Genomic DNA, 13,132 nt, shown 5'->3' with positions numbered 1-13,132 from the left:
TCTTCCCTATTTACAATATGAAACTATTTATTCATTTAAGGTTCAGCCTCACTATCAATCTCATGGATTATCCCATAAAATGCTGCAGCTCTGAGCCAAGGGTTCCCAAACTGGGGTCCATGAAGTTCATTCAGTTGGCCCATAAAACACAGGTTGAATTCAAATTGAAATGCAATAAAATACAATGCAAGAAACAAAAGGAGCAATATAAATACAACAAAAAATGTACAGCACCATGCATTACAGCTGCTACAGCAGGCAGGAAGACCATTAAGTGGTCCACTGAGACTGTCACCACTTTTCAAGTGGTCCACAGGGGGAAAGTTTGGGAACAACTTCAAACACACCTCTTTCTGCAGTTGCATCCAATGTAGCACTAGGTAACTAATTCAGCTAGTACAAGGTTTCTTGCATGTTCAAGAACTTCTCCCCCCTCCCTTTGCCCAGTGTGTACCCTAAATCTGTTCCAGGGGTTCTGCCAACCATTGGATACCTGCCCATCCGTCTACCCTAAGGGAACAGGAGGAGACAATGCAGTTTGAGTTTCATACCCAGTTTTTATTTCTCTGCTGGATACATGTGAGACAATCACATAAAAACAGACCAACACTGGGGGAAACAGAGATTCGTGCAAGACATGCAATGATGGCAAAGGGGTCGTTGCTCCAGCTAAGCCACTGCCTGAGTCCCTGGCAGAGGCCAATGATCCTTTCTAAGAAGGGCAAAGCAAAAGTGGGCCATAGGCCTATATCTGATTTATATGTACAGTGGTACCTCAGTTTAAGAACAGTCTGGTTTACAAACTCCACAAAACCGGAAATAGTGTCTTCGTTCGTGAACTTTAACTCGGTCTAAGAACTGAATCTGAACAGTGGAAGTACACCAGCAGCGGGAGGCCTCATTAGGGAAAGAGCGCCTCGGTTTAAGAATGATTTTGGTTTAAAAACAGACTTCCGGAATGGATTAAGTTCGTAAACCAAGGTGCCACTGTAATGGTGTCTTCTTCCCCCCAGGGCACCTCTGCAAATTTTGGCTCTGTGAGTGGGTGGAGGGTAAAGGAGAGCCTCTCTGCACCCACCGAAAGGGGCAACGGTGTGCAAGGTTCTTTGGGAGAAAGTGAAGGTCCCAGCATAGGCACCCTGAACTTGTGAGTAGAGGGATTCAAACTCAGGCCTCAGGGTCGGTTCTTGATGGGAAGGGAAGGCGATTTTGAAGCACCGACCCATTGACTAGTAAATAACATTATAATAATTTATTATTTATTTGCAACCCACCAAACATAAAAAAATTCCCTATAAGGTATGTCTTCAGAAGCAAAGCTAATTGGTTTTGTCTTGAGGTGGGAGGAGTATAGGAAGAAGAGGTATGGCTCACCTGACATGGAGCTGTGGAACTTTTGGCCCTCTAGAGTGCATTGCACTACAATTCCCATCATCCCTTGCTGTTGGCCATGCTGGCTAAGGCTGATGGGGGTAGGAGTCCAGCAACAGCTTAAGGGACCACAGGCTCCTCACACCCCATGGCCTACCACTTGCAATCCCACAAAACTAAACCCCAAGGCACAAGACTGAGAAACCCTCCCTGGAGGCCTTGCTGTGCTCCTCACCCCACAGCAAATGCCCAGGCAGTGACCCATCTCTCCTCCACTGCTTTGGAGGGCCCAGACCCCCAACTAATCTGTGCTGCCCACACTGCACACCAACTGCCACACAGGTCTGTCTGGCCTTGCCCCTGATTTCCCAGCGGGGTTCTTTGGAGATGTGGTGGCAATGGGAGCACAGCAGCATGTGAGAGACAGGTGAAGCCAGCACAATCCCATGCTGCGGCCCAGAAACATCAAACTAGGGTTGGGAAACCTGGTGGTGGGGAACTTTTGGCCCTCCATATGCTGCTGAATGAGGTATGGTTGAGGGAGCTGGGTACATTTAGCCTGGAAGAGACTGAGAGGAGATACTATAGCCATCTGCAAACTGCAAAAGCCACATGAGACGTTTGTCTGCTAGACATACCTAACAAATGCACATTCTTGCTAGTTAGTATGAGAAGCGGCTAATACCACAGAGGTGTATTACTGAAAGGCAGATACTCAGACCATAGAAATATAATTGGTTGTGTGGTGTTGTTTCCGTTCCTCTCCTGGATAGGAAGCATACAGTACTTCATGTAGCTCTCGCTCTCCCTTTGACTAGCGATGGATGCAGACATGCTTCTGCTAGCTCGAGTTTTAGGCACATGCATGAAGCTGGTTATACTGTAAATATACCGTATTTTGCCTGCATGGTTTTTACTGCTACTGTTGCTGTGAACCTATGCATGATTATAAAGTAAGTAAATCTTACTTTACAAGTTGCTGCCTGTTTTTTTTGTTTTGTTTTGTTTAAGTGGGGTAAGAAGGAGGAAGCCAGCTTACTTTGTTAGCTGGACTTGCTCAAAACAAAGTTTTAGAGACTAATTCCTATGCTTTATTTTGTTTCACCCCACAAACATGGGTGTGTGGAGGGATAAATTGCAATTAATATATCCTCTGCTACCTATTAAAACCCAGCCCCCACAAATACCAGTGGCTTCAAGAAAGGAGACTCTGACATCAGGAGGAACTTTCTGACATTTAAGAGCTGTTCAACAGTGGAATGGTCTCCCTCAGTATGCTGTGGACTCACCCTTCACTGGAGGTTTTAAAGCAGAGGTTAGATGGCCATCTGTCGTGTATGATCTAGTCGAGATCTTTGCGTTGCAGGGGTTTGAATTAGGTGACCCTCTAGGTCCCTTCCAACTCTACAATTCTGTGTTTCTGTTCTATATTTGTACCCTGCTGTTTCTCCTGACAGGGACTCCAGGCACCTTATCCCTTATCTGGATGGGGAACAAATCACCCTGAGCAAGGAATTGTGGGTAGGTGGGTGGGGAGGGATTACTGAGGCACAGCCTCCATGACCAGGCATAGGCAAGGCCTCCCTTCCATAAGGTTTCTGCCAATCTCTCCCCTCTTGATTTTCCTTGTAAGTTTTCCTTGTAAGCGTGAGGGAACTTTAGACTCCCCAGACATTGCTGAACTACAGCTCCCCTCAGGCCCAGCAAGCATGGCCAAAGGCCAAGGATGATGACAGGAGTTGTAATTCAGTCTCATTGGGAGTGGCAAAGAATCCCCACACCTGCACTGGGACTAAGGCTTCCTGGCAGGCAAAACAACACTTCATTCTTCTGATGCATTTTACCTTTTAGTTATAAAATATTTGCAGATCCTTTTGGAGAAAACTGTGATAGAATAAAGCACTGTACTGTTGTTTATGTTAGCTGACTTTGCTAAAAAGGACAGACCTCACCTCTTGGCCGTCCTGTAGTTCAGATGTAGGGAACCTTTGGCCCTCCTGTTGTGGCTGAACTACAACTCCCATAAACCCTGGGTGTTGGCTGCGCTTGCTGAGGAAGATGGGAGTCGTGGTTCAGCAATGCCAGAAGAAGCCAAAAGGTTTCCTCACTCACCTGGCTTCAAGAGAACACAGGACGATGAATGTGAGTGAGCGGTCAGGCAGTGAAAAAGGCTCAGGGGCCTGTTTCTTGGAAGTTGCAAATACGAGTGTCCACTTTCTCCTGCCAGGAAACCTGCCAAGCAAAACCGGGTGGAGGCTGGTTTCTTCTGGAGGAGATGTTGCCTTGGCAGACTATCAAGGTCAATTACTGACCAATGAACCGAGAGGGATGATGAACCAAACACACACATACTCCACTAGCGAAAAACATGTAGTGGGTGGGACGAGACCTCCACCCAACCAGGGCTCTTGCTTGACTTACCCACCCACCCTTTGTGGGGTCCTTAATGCAGTCATTCCAGCTAGAGGGCACCAGGTTGGGGGTGGCAGCTTTAAAACGCTGGCCTGGAAAGAGTTCAAAGTGGTCTAGATTGGGAGCTGGATGCTGGACGGCTGGGAATCACCAACCACTCTCTCCCAGGGTGACAGATGGGACAGCTTCCAGGCACTTTTGCTCCACTGGGTGCTGCTACAGCTTAGCCAGTAGTGGCCTAAAACCCAGCCACAGAAATACATATATATATATATACACACACGCGTGCCAGCCCTGATTCGTTAGGCGGGCAGACAGCAGGGACTTTCTTCTCCTGTACTGAAGCTCCTAGAACCCACTCTGCCCATAGGTTGGGACTGGCATCTTTAAATAATCCCTGCCAGGCTGCCAGAGAAGATGTGGTGTTTGCCTGTTCCCCAAAACGTGAGAGTAGCTTTTCAGGAACTGCAAGCACCGTTCTGCCCTCAGCCCGGAGATGTGCCTCCATCTTAGCCTTTGGGCAGCTATAAGCCAACAGCTGAGAGTTGGGGAGGGGGAGAATTGCAGCCATGCTCTGTGAGCAGAGGATGGTGATGGTTATGCAGACAAAGAGCAAGGAGGTAGTGCATATCCCAGACTGGCCTACACAGCACGCCAAAAGAACCATTGACCCCACCCCACCCCACCCCACCTCTGGCAACCCAGTGAGCAAGGTTGAGGGGGAAGAACCGGGCACATGATGGGAGTGACGCTGTGCCCATGTGGGGCTATCCGCTGTGGAAAAGACGGATGCGCTGGACAATATCCTTGCGGCACAGCGGGCAGGTGCTCAGGGCCTCGGAGCAGGTCTGGCAGCAGCAGACATGGCCGCAAGTCAGGAATACCACCTGGGCCTGGGGGAAAGAGAAGAAGAAGAGGAGGAAGAGGCAAATGCTAGGACCACAGCTCTTACCAACAGCAGGGCCTCCTCGCCACCTGCCCCTTGCACACATGTCATCAGAGATCAGGGTTTTATTCCAAAGCATTCTGATCCTGCTCTTCATCCTCATCCCCATACCTCCACAACAAAGCCTGCCAGAGGATCTGACAAACAAAACAGTTTCTTCTCTCAGGTTTGACATCGAAGACATGACACACAAGGAAAAAAGGATGGGGAGGAGGAGGAAAAAAGCAAGTTCAGGCACAAGATAAGAACATCATCAGAGGATCCCTGTTGGATCAGGCCTTGAGAAACATCACAGATTAGGATTGATGGGTCTTAGGAAGGCCTTCTATAGCCGTGGCATAGAGATGGAGTAGCATTCCATTGTGTCACGCTAATTCCCTGATGCCTCTGAGGATCACTGACTCTGCCTGACATGCAGGTTAAGCTTTCAAAGCTCCTGGGTGGAGGTGAACCTACCTCTTGCTCCATGCAGACCACACACTCACAGCGGTGCTCTTCTGGTGGTGGGGCAGAAGGAGCCATGGCGGTGGGGGACTCTCTGCTGGTCCCCGGAGCAGCAAGCTCAGCCTCTTCTGTAGGCTTCAGCAACTCTGCAAGCAATTGGAAGGAGCTGGGCACTGAGAACAAGCAATTTTATGCAGAGTGGATGCTTTCCTGATGAGCTGGGCTGAAAGGGAGTGGAAGAATGCCAACGCCCCCCCCCCCCCACAGCTCATGAGACATGGCGAGGGGAATGGAGCTTGTGCTAAACCTCAATCTCTGCTCCAACTATACAAGGCAGCTTATGTCCTTAGGAGAGAGGATCCAACAAGTTACCTGGGATGGTTTCAGCCACGGCGTGGATCTCTCGTGCCTTCCGGATGATGGAGTGCTGCAGGCCTGTCTCTGTGATCCCCATCTGGAAGAGGACATAAGCAAATGGCAGAGCGCAGAAAGGAGCCTTCTGAACAGCATGGTTCTCTCCATTTCACTGTGTGTGGAACTTCTATATCAGTACAAATTACGGTCCAGTCCGGTGAAAGGTGGCGGGTGCCCATCGAGACTGGCAGGGAGCCCAAACGGTAGGCGGAGCCAGCTCATGCCTGGCAGAGCCAGAGCCAATCGCAGGCAGAATCAACTCATTTGAAGGTTGTCCCCATCCTCCTCCCTGCAAGGAGCAACCCTGAGACTTAAGAGCAGGGTGAAGGTGAGAGGTTGTGTCACCTCCACCCCCTGGACTGGTTGTGAGAAGGTATGCAGGTGGGGGCTGGCTGAGTGAGGGCAGATTGAAGCTGGGGAGGAGCACCCCACATGCCCAGCCTCCAGTGGTGCGGCCCAGAGGAAAGTTCTGAGGGCTGAACAGAGAGTCCCTAAAGGAAGCATCCAGCCCCTGGACCTGAGGTTCCCAACCCCACCCCTGCTCTAACCTTCCCCACGTACCTTGGCCAAGTCACTTGGGACCATGGCGCTTAGCATTTTGAGCGAGATCCGGTGATGTGCAAAGACGGGCGTGTACTGGTCGGCTGACAGGTCTGCCAGGAGCTTCACGAGCTGCCGTTCCAGTCCTTCCTCCTTCAAAGAAAAAGGACAGCAGTGTTACCAGGTGGCCTCTTGACTGGGAAACCCAGACCCAGGAAGCCTGGAACCTGCCACAGGTGAAAGAGGAGGCCAGAACCATAAGGGGCTACCAGACCCAGTGAAGCCCACGGAAGAGGCAACCTTCTCCACCCCAGCACTTCTGCTAGCCAGTCACCTGCAGCCGGAGTGAAAGGGGCTTCTGGTCCAAAAGCCGCTGGTACTGAATCAGCCAGTAGTTCTCTTGCTTTGTCTCACTCTTAGCTTCCAGCTCCCTCTGCAAGGAAAAAAAACAGAGAGCCAGGGTGGTGTAGTGGTTAGGAGTGTCAGACTAGGATCTGGGAGAGACCAGGGTTCAAATGCATGCCTCCCTTGAGCTTCTTCGGGGGAAAGGTGGGATATACAAGCAAACAAAGGATCGCCATGTGCAGCTTTTGCTGATTCCAGGAGTGTAGCCTGACACCTGGCCTCCTCCAAAGCACCTCTGAGAGAGGGGCAAAGCCACCAGGTGTGGAAACGGCAGAAGGCTGAGCCTGTGTGTGTGTGTGTGTGTGTGTGTGTGTGGAAGAGAGAATTAGCCCCGCTTACAGGTGAGTTGTCTCCTTACCAAAATGGCCTGCAGCTCTTCTTCCCGCTGCCTCTTCTCCTTCAACAGCTGCTGCAGCAGGTAGGTGAGGGCTTGCCGCTGCTCTGTGATTGCCTCCTGAAACGCAGCACACAGGCATTAGGAAACATGCACCATGAGGGCTGTGCAGCAGTAGAAGTGGCTGCCCCCAGAGGAGGCAGCTGGCTCTTCCTCTTAGTGCAAGCCTTCCAAAGCAGAGGCTGCTCCAGCCACCTTTTGGGGGATGCTCAAGCCTGCATCAGCAATGGGGAACCATAGGCCTCCTGGGATCTGAAGGCAGCCCTTCAGGTGTCTTTACCTGGCCCTTGAGACTCTCCCCAAGCCATGTCCTATTTCCCCAGGCTGCATCCCCCCACCCCAGGATGTGCCCATGAACTGGGATATAATGCTTCTTGCTTGCCTTGATGGAGATAGAGGGAGAGAGGTGTCTGCGTGTGAACCTCTGACTTTTTCCACTACTCGAATGTCGCATACTGAACAAAGAGTCACACCAGTTGCTTCACTCACTTTTGCCTCTGGACCTACCCACCACTGGCATTTGGTCCCTGGAAGGCTGCCCATGAAGCAGCACTGCTGTAAAATGTTCCCCACCCCCAAGGCTAGAAGGCGGCGTGCAAACATCGTCCTATCTCTAGGGTCTGAAGTTTGACCTGGACCATCCTGGATGCACCCTTCCCCCATCTCTATATTCCACTGCCTGCTCCCCAACCTCCAGATACAGCACAGGTTCAAAGGAGCTAAGCTGGGTCACAAAAGCGCCAGAGGTTCCCTCACCCTCATACAGAACCTTCTGTTTGAGGTTTGTTTAAAGCAGGTGGGGAGGCAATTTGTTGTGGCCCTCCAGATGTTGCTGATCTGCAACTTCCAGCAGCCCCAGCAGCCAGCATGTTTTCCAGCCAGGAGGAGATGGGAGCGGCAATCCACCAACTTCTGTGGGCCCCCAAAGGTTTCTCCCTCGCCTGGTTTACAACAAGGATGGCTAATGCGGAGTCCCCCAAATGGTTTTTGGCTACTCCCAAATTCTCTGCCCTCACTTGAGTGGATGGAAGCCGAAATTCTGCATCACTCCATTTGTTCTGCTAGCCACGGGGCAAAGCGTTGCTCAGTTTGCTCAGCTCCTGCCCTGGCTTCAGAGATTTCAGCAGGCTTTGACCCCCCCCCCCCTTTCGAGCATCTTTCTGCAACTCTGAAAACCAGAACCTTGCTTGGATCCCCCCAACCCACCACTTTTCCCCACCTTGCAAAATAAAAGCAGGGATACTAATTGTGATTAATGCAGCCTGTCTTCTGCTGGCTGAGGAGAGCAAATGGAGAGGATGGCGTGCTCTTTGGGGATGTTGCTTTTGGAGTGGAGATTTGAGAACAACCAAAAAAAGAAAACAAAACAAAACACACTGAAGCAAAACCAACAAAAAAAAAAGAAAGAAAAGAATTCAAATTCAAAAATGCAGAAAATGTGGAATGCTCAGCAGATCTCAACCCCCTTTTCCTGCCAGCCCACCCACCACTTCCCTCTCTGAACACTACAGCAGGCTATTCCTACAGATCCCCAGGTCTCCAAAAGCAGTAGCGTTTGCAGCGTGTGCTAATTGAAGCCCCAGGAGGCAGGAACCAGGGAATCCCCCCATCCCATCCCCCAAATTTCTGCCTCAAGCATCAAGACACCTCAGAAAGCAGAAGGAAGAGCAGGGCGGGAAGAACGTGAGCCGAGGGAGAGGTCCAAAAGAGGCTGACGTACCTGCAGCGCCTCTGTGTCCAACTGCTGCCTCTTTAACTCCAGCTGGGTCAGCTGCAGTAACTCTCTCTCTATTAATTTAATCTAGGCAGAAGATGAAACAAGGAGGGGAAGGGGAGGTTTGTTTGGTTTTTACTTGCATCGGGAAGGACTCCACTCTCTGCTGTTCGCACTCTGGTCCTATAACTGTATCGCTGTGGTTTCTAACACTCATTTGGCCCAAGAAGAGTTAAGCTGAGCACCTGGAGGTCTCTCCCACAGCACCCTCCTTGCCTATTACTGGTGTGGGGCCAAGAGGGGTTTCATTCTGGGGAAGGGAGTCCTCACGGTGACCAGCTGGACGCTGTGATGTGCAAACTGCAGGTGGGATCCTCAAGAACAGCCTTCACCCACCTGAAATCCTCCAGATGCTCTGGACCACAACTCTCATCAACCCTGGCCAGAGATGTGGGGATGAACAAAGCCCGCTGCAAAGAGTCTTTGGAAATGCAGCTTAATCCCCTCCCCTGACAAATCACGATGAAATACCCTGCTCTCCTAAAACCAAGGGGAAACCTTATTCTGGGAACCGAGGTGCTCTTTCCTCAAAGGCCAGGTACAAGCCTTCAGCTAAAGGAGGGCTGGGGAACTTTTGGCCCGCAAGATGCTGCTGAACTACAACTCCCAGCAGCCCCAGCAAGCACAGTCAGGGGGAGAGGAGTGATGGGAGTTGTAGTGCAGCAACATCTGGAGAGCCACAAGGTTTCACACACCTGAGATAAACCTGGACTGGGGGAAACTGTGGCTCTCCAGCTGATGGCAGAGTACAACTCCCATTGTCCCTTACCACTGGTCATGCTGGCTGATGGGAACTGGGAGTCCAGCAACAGCCCTGAGATAAAGACACCCCCCACTTCACTCTAGAAGTGGAGGTAGCTTAGGAACATAGGAAGCGTCCTTATCCAAGTCAAACCGTTGGGTTCCTGTAGCTCAGGATTGCTACACTGACTGGCAGCCGTTCTGCAGGGCTGTAGGCAAAGAGTCTTTTCCTAGCCCTACCTGGAAATGCTGCTGGGGATTGAACTTGGGACCTTCTGCATGCAAAGCAGGTGATCTGCCACTCTGCTATGGCTCTTCCCACTAGTTAGCTGGCCAGCCTAGGATCACTCGTGAGCCACTGAGCATCCAGGAGGCTTCTGAGAGAAACCGGATGCAGATTCCAGACCTTGTTACAGTTCAGCAAAGCCACCAGAGAAGAGGGAAGACCACAAACACCAGCACCTCTCAGGAAACCCTCTCCCCGGGCAGAAGAAAAAGCCTTGGGACCCCAGCTAGCCAAGTGCTAAGGGTCGGGTGGGGGGATAGCGCCGACAACCTTGCAAACTCTACCACCTCAAACCACTGGCAACAGCTCACTGCCCCTGGTGGGGGACAGCCTGACCTTAAGAAGCAATGTGTTCCAAGTTGGCCGGAATGGATTTGACAAGCAGGTCAGAAACAAATTAAAATGAATGAAGAAACTTATACACGACAACCACTGTAATAATGGAGATAATGCTGTTCATGGGCTGCCGTGGGATGGAAATGCAAACGGAGCCCCTCCCCCCTGCCCCCAGAGATGAGGCAGACCTTCCTGGGCCTGAGGAAGGTAGGGAGAGGATTCAGCTGTCCAGAGCCCCAGAGAGCTCCCCTTGTTCCAATGGCTTTGAGAAGGAAGCTGGACCAAGTGAGAAACTGTCAAATGTTCATCCCACCCAATCCCAGTCCCTGCAGACCCATGACTTCCACTCACCTGATTTCTGATCTGGCAGTGCATGAGATCCCTCTTCACCTGGAGGGCTTCAAATGCAGCCTTCTGCATATCACTCTGAAAAAACAGAACATGCAAGTTCAGGAGAGCACACTTGGCCATTTGGGGAACATGTTCCAACCGGAATAACATCAGGCCCCATTGTTATGGGCCTTGAGAAATCACCTAAAGATTTACTCCAGTTGCCACAAACCTTGCCTACTTGTAGACGTTTTCAACCACAGCTCCTATCAGTCCCAACCATAATGGCTTCATAGGAGGCAACTCATACATTGAAATCATTATTTCAGAACAGGAGAGAAAACACTGTGTATATAAGCCAAAACAGAGTGGTGGGCTGTGATGAAAAGGGGCAAGGGAACTCTTTTGAGAACGCTTCCCACCCAGGAGTGCTCCAAGAGTAACCTGGGGCCAAAGCACAGAAAGAGCTAACAACTGAGCTAGATGGACTTGGTATGTATTGCAGGGGGTTAGATGAGATGTCCTTTTGTGCTCCTTCCAACTCTATAGCTCTGATTCTCCCCCTCCCCTGCCATACTTTGCTTTGGCTCACCCTCTCCCATCCTGCATACAGATGTGCTGCCCTTTTTGCACCCATATCCAGCAAAATACCTCCTGTAGGATCTGGCTGATGGCTTTGTTCTGGTCCAGCTCCTGCCAAGCTAGGATTTGCTGGAACTTCTGGTCCATCTTGGCTAGGCTACAAGAGAAAACATTCCAAGGGTTACCACAATTGCCTCTCGGGAGACAGAGGCAAACTGAGGGTGAGAAGCGCTTTGGAAGACCTTTAGAGGCTGTCAGGACAGGAGCCACTAGTATCAGTACATTTGGAAAAAATCAAAGCCTGTCAGAGGACGGAACCAAACTAACTCCAGTGGGTTTAGGGAACAGAGCCAATATCCCAAGCACGCTCTCTCTCTACCCCTCTCCCCCTCCCTCCACCTTTCTGGCTTACTCTAGCAGGGCCAGTGTGAGCATGGTGTTCTTGGGTTCTGGCACATGGGGATGGAGGGACCCCCCACCCCCATTCACACCCCCATGACAGACTTCCAATCGCTCTAAATGGCAAGTGATGTCAGCTGATCAACAGGTAGCAGAATGGCATCATGGGCCAAATTAGACTCCCTGGATGTAGGGAGCAAGACTGACCCATGTGCCAGAGGTTTCCCACCCCTGCACTCACATAATCTATACGTTGCTGTGATTAACAAAACAGAGGTTCTATTTATGTGGCAAAACATTTCGGCTTCCACCTTTGCCAGCTATTCCACTAAAAACGAAAGCCCGGCGTTTCCAAAGTGGCACTTACAGAGCTTTGAGACTGAACGTTCAGAAGGGCTTTGTTTGCAGAAGCTAAGTGATGCTGGTGTTCTCCTGGCTGAGGGCATGTGGTGGCCAGTGCACTCTTTGCTAATCCTGTGGCATAATTTCTACTGCTGCTACTGACAAGTCCGACAGACTGCGGCCCTCAGAATCGAAATGTCTAAGCAACTGGTTGCTCCGCCTTTCCAGCCAGAGCAGCTAGTGAGGTGAAAGCAGAAACATTTCACCTCATGGATAAAACCTTTTTCTTGTTAATCACAGCAATACACACGCACTAATAAAAACAACAGCATCGCCTCCCTTTCTACAAGCACAGTGTTGTGGACAGAAAGTCAGTCTGTGGGAGAAGAATCGGGATCAAATCACCTTTCAGCCACAAAGCTTGCTGGGTGAGCCTGAGCCACTCATTCTCTCTCAGACAAACCCACCTCGCAGGATTGTTGTGAGGATAAAAAGTGGAGGGAAAGCACATTACGCTTCTTAGATGAAAGGTTAGATTCAAATAATAATAATAATAATGATAATAATAATATGGCCCCCTCCCCACAAAGCAGAGAAATGCCCCATTCTCTCTGGGAGTACCTGGAACAAGTCTGGTTGACAAGATCTTGCCGGCGTGACTCGTAAGCCACCTGCAGGAGCTTGTTCTTATAGGTCTCGGCCAGCATCTGCTGCATGGCCGCTGTGGAGGAAAGAAAATGCACCAAGTCAGGGCCCTGAAGGCTTCTCCTGAGCTTATAAGAGCCTGTTCAAAAACTGTCTCCTCCCGCACATTAGAATAGCACCAAAATTTTCCAGAGATCAGGAAGCAGCTCAGGAGGCTTCCAAATCCATTCCCTGCCTCCAACAATCCACAATTTAGCAGAGGTAGGAAAACCTGGGGGGCGGGGTGTACAGGAGAGATGAAAGAGCAGAACTAGGGGTAGGTAGGGAAGCGTTGTGTCTGCTTCTAGGGAAGGAGGAACCAAAATGGCAGTGCCCTTGTTGTTGATGGGGGAAGAAATACAGAGTACAGAAACCTCAATGGTGAAAAGCCCTGGAGAGTTTTTGGGGATTCGTGCAGAATTTTGCGGGCAGTACTCTCACTTAAGATTGGATCGAAAGCATCCTAACAATCTCTTCCATGCACTAAGCCAGGGGTGGGGAACCTCAGGCCCCGGGGGGCTAAATGTAGCATCCCAGGTCTCTCTGCCTGGTCCTCAGAATCCTCCCCAAGACACAACGCCTTACTCTGGCCCTCTTCAGGGGCTTTTGCCTGGCTGAAGTGTCTCCTTGAATTCTAAAAATACCTCGTTTGTCATGATGGAGGACAGAGGGGAGGGTGTGCATGTGTATGTAAAAAATAGGCTATGGTACAAAAGGAAAAATTTACATTTG

The 13,132-nt window shown here is 50.5% G+C and overlaps 1 protein-coding gene across 5 annotated transcripts in view; it reads right to left on the bottom strand.

Moving 5' to 3' along the window:
• Positions 1-537: 537 nt before the first annotated feature.
• The window catches only part of LRSAM1 (leucine rich repeat and sterile alpha motif containing 1), a 28,746-nt gene continuing 16,151 nt past the window's right edge, over positions 538-13,132 (bottom strand). For 4 of the 5 annotated variants that reach the window (XM_079961560.1, XM_079961562.1, XM_079961559.1 and 1 more), the window contains exons 16-25: positions 12,338-12,437; positions 11,045-11,132; positions 10,415-10,489; positions 8,647-8,727; positions 6,891-6,986; positions 6,462-6,560; positions 6,149-6,280; positions 5,546-5,627; positions 5,186-5,319; positions 538-4,676 (exon numbers count right to left, since the gene is read on the bottom strand). In XM_079961560.1, coding sequence (XP_079817686.1) covers positions 4,551-4,676; positions 5,186-5,319; positions 5,546-5,627; positions 6,149-6,280; positions 6,462-6,560; positions 6,891-6,986; positions 8,647-8,727; positions 10,415-10,489; positions 11,045-11,132; positions 12,338-12,437 — 1,013 coding nt within the window. In that variant the 3' untranslated portion in view covers positions 538-4,550. The remainder of the gene's footprint in view (positions 4,677-5,185; positions 5,320-5,545; positions 5,628-6,148; positions 6,281-6,461; positions 6,561-6,890; positions 6,987-8,646; positions 8,728-10,414; positions 10,490-11,044; positions 11,133-12,337; positions 12,438-13,132) is intronic. The other variant, XM_079961563.1, reaches the window with a different exon arrangement.

The sequence above is a fragment of the Podarcis cretensis genome (genome assembly GCF_951804945.1).
Source record: "Podarcis cretensis genome assembly, chromosome: Z".
Lineage (NCBI taxonomy): Eukaryota > Metazoa > Chordata > Lepidosauria > Squamata > Lacertidae > Podarcis > Podarcis cretensis.
Note: the sequence above shows the minus strand (reverse complement) of the source record. Positions and strands in the feature narration are given on the sequence as shown.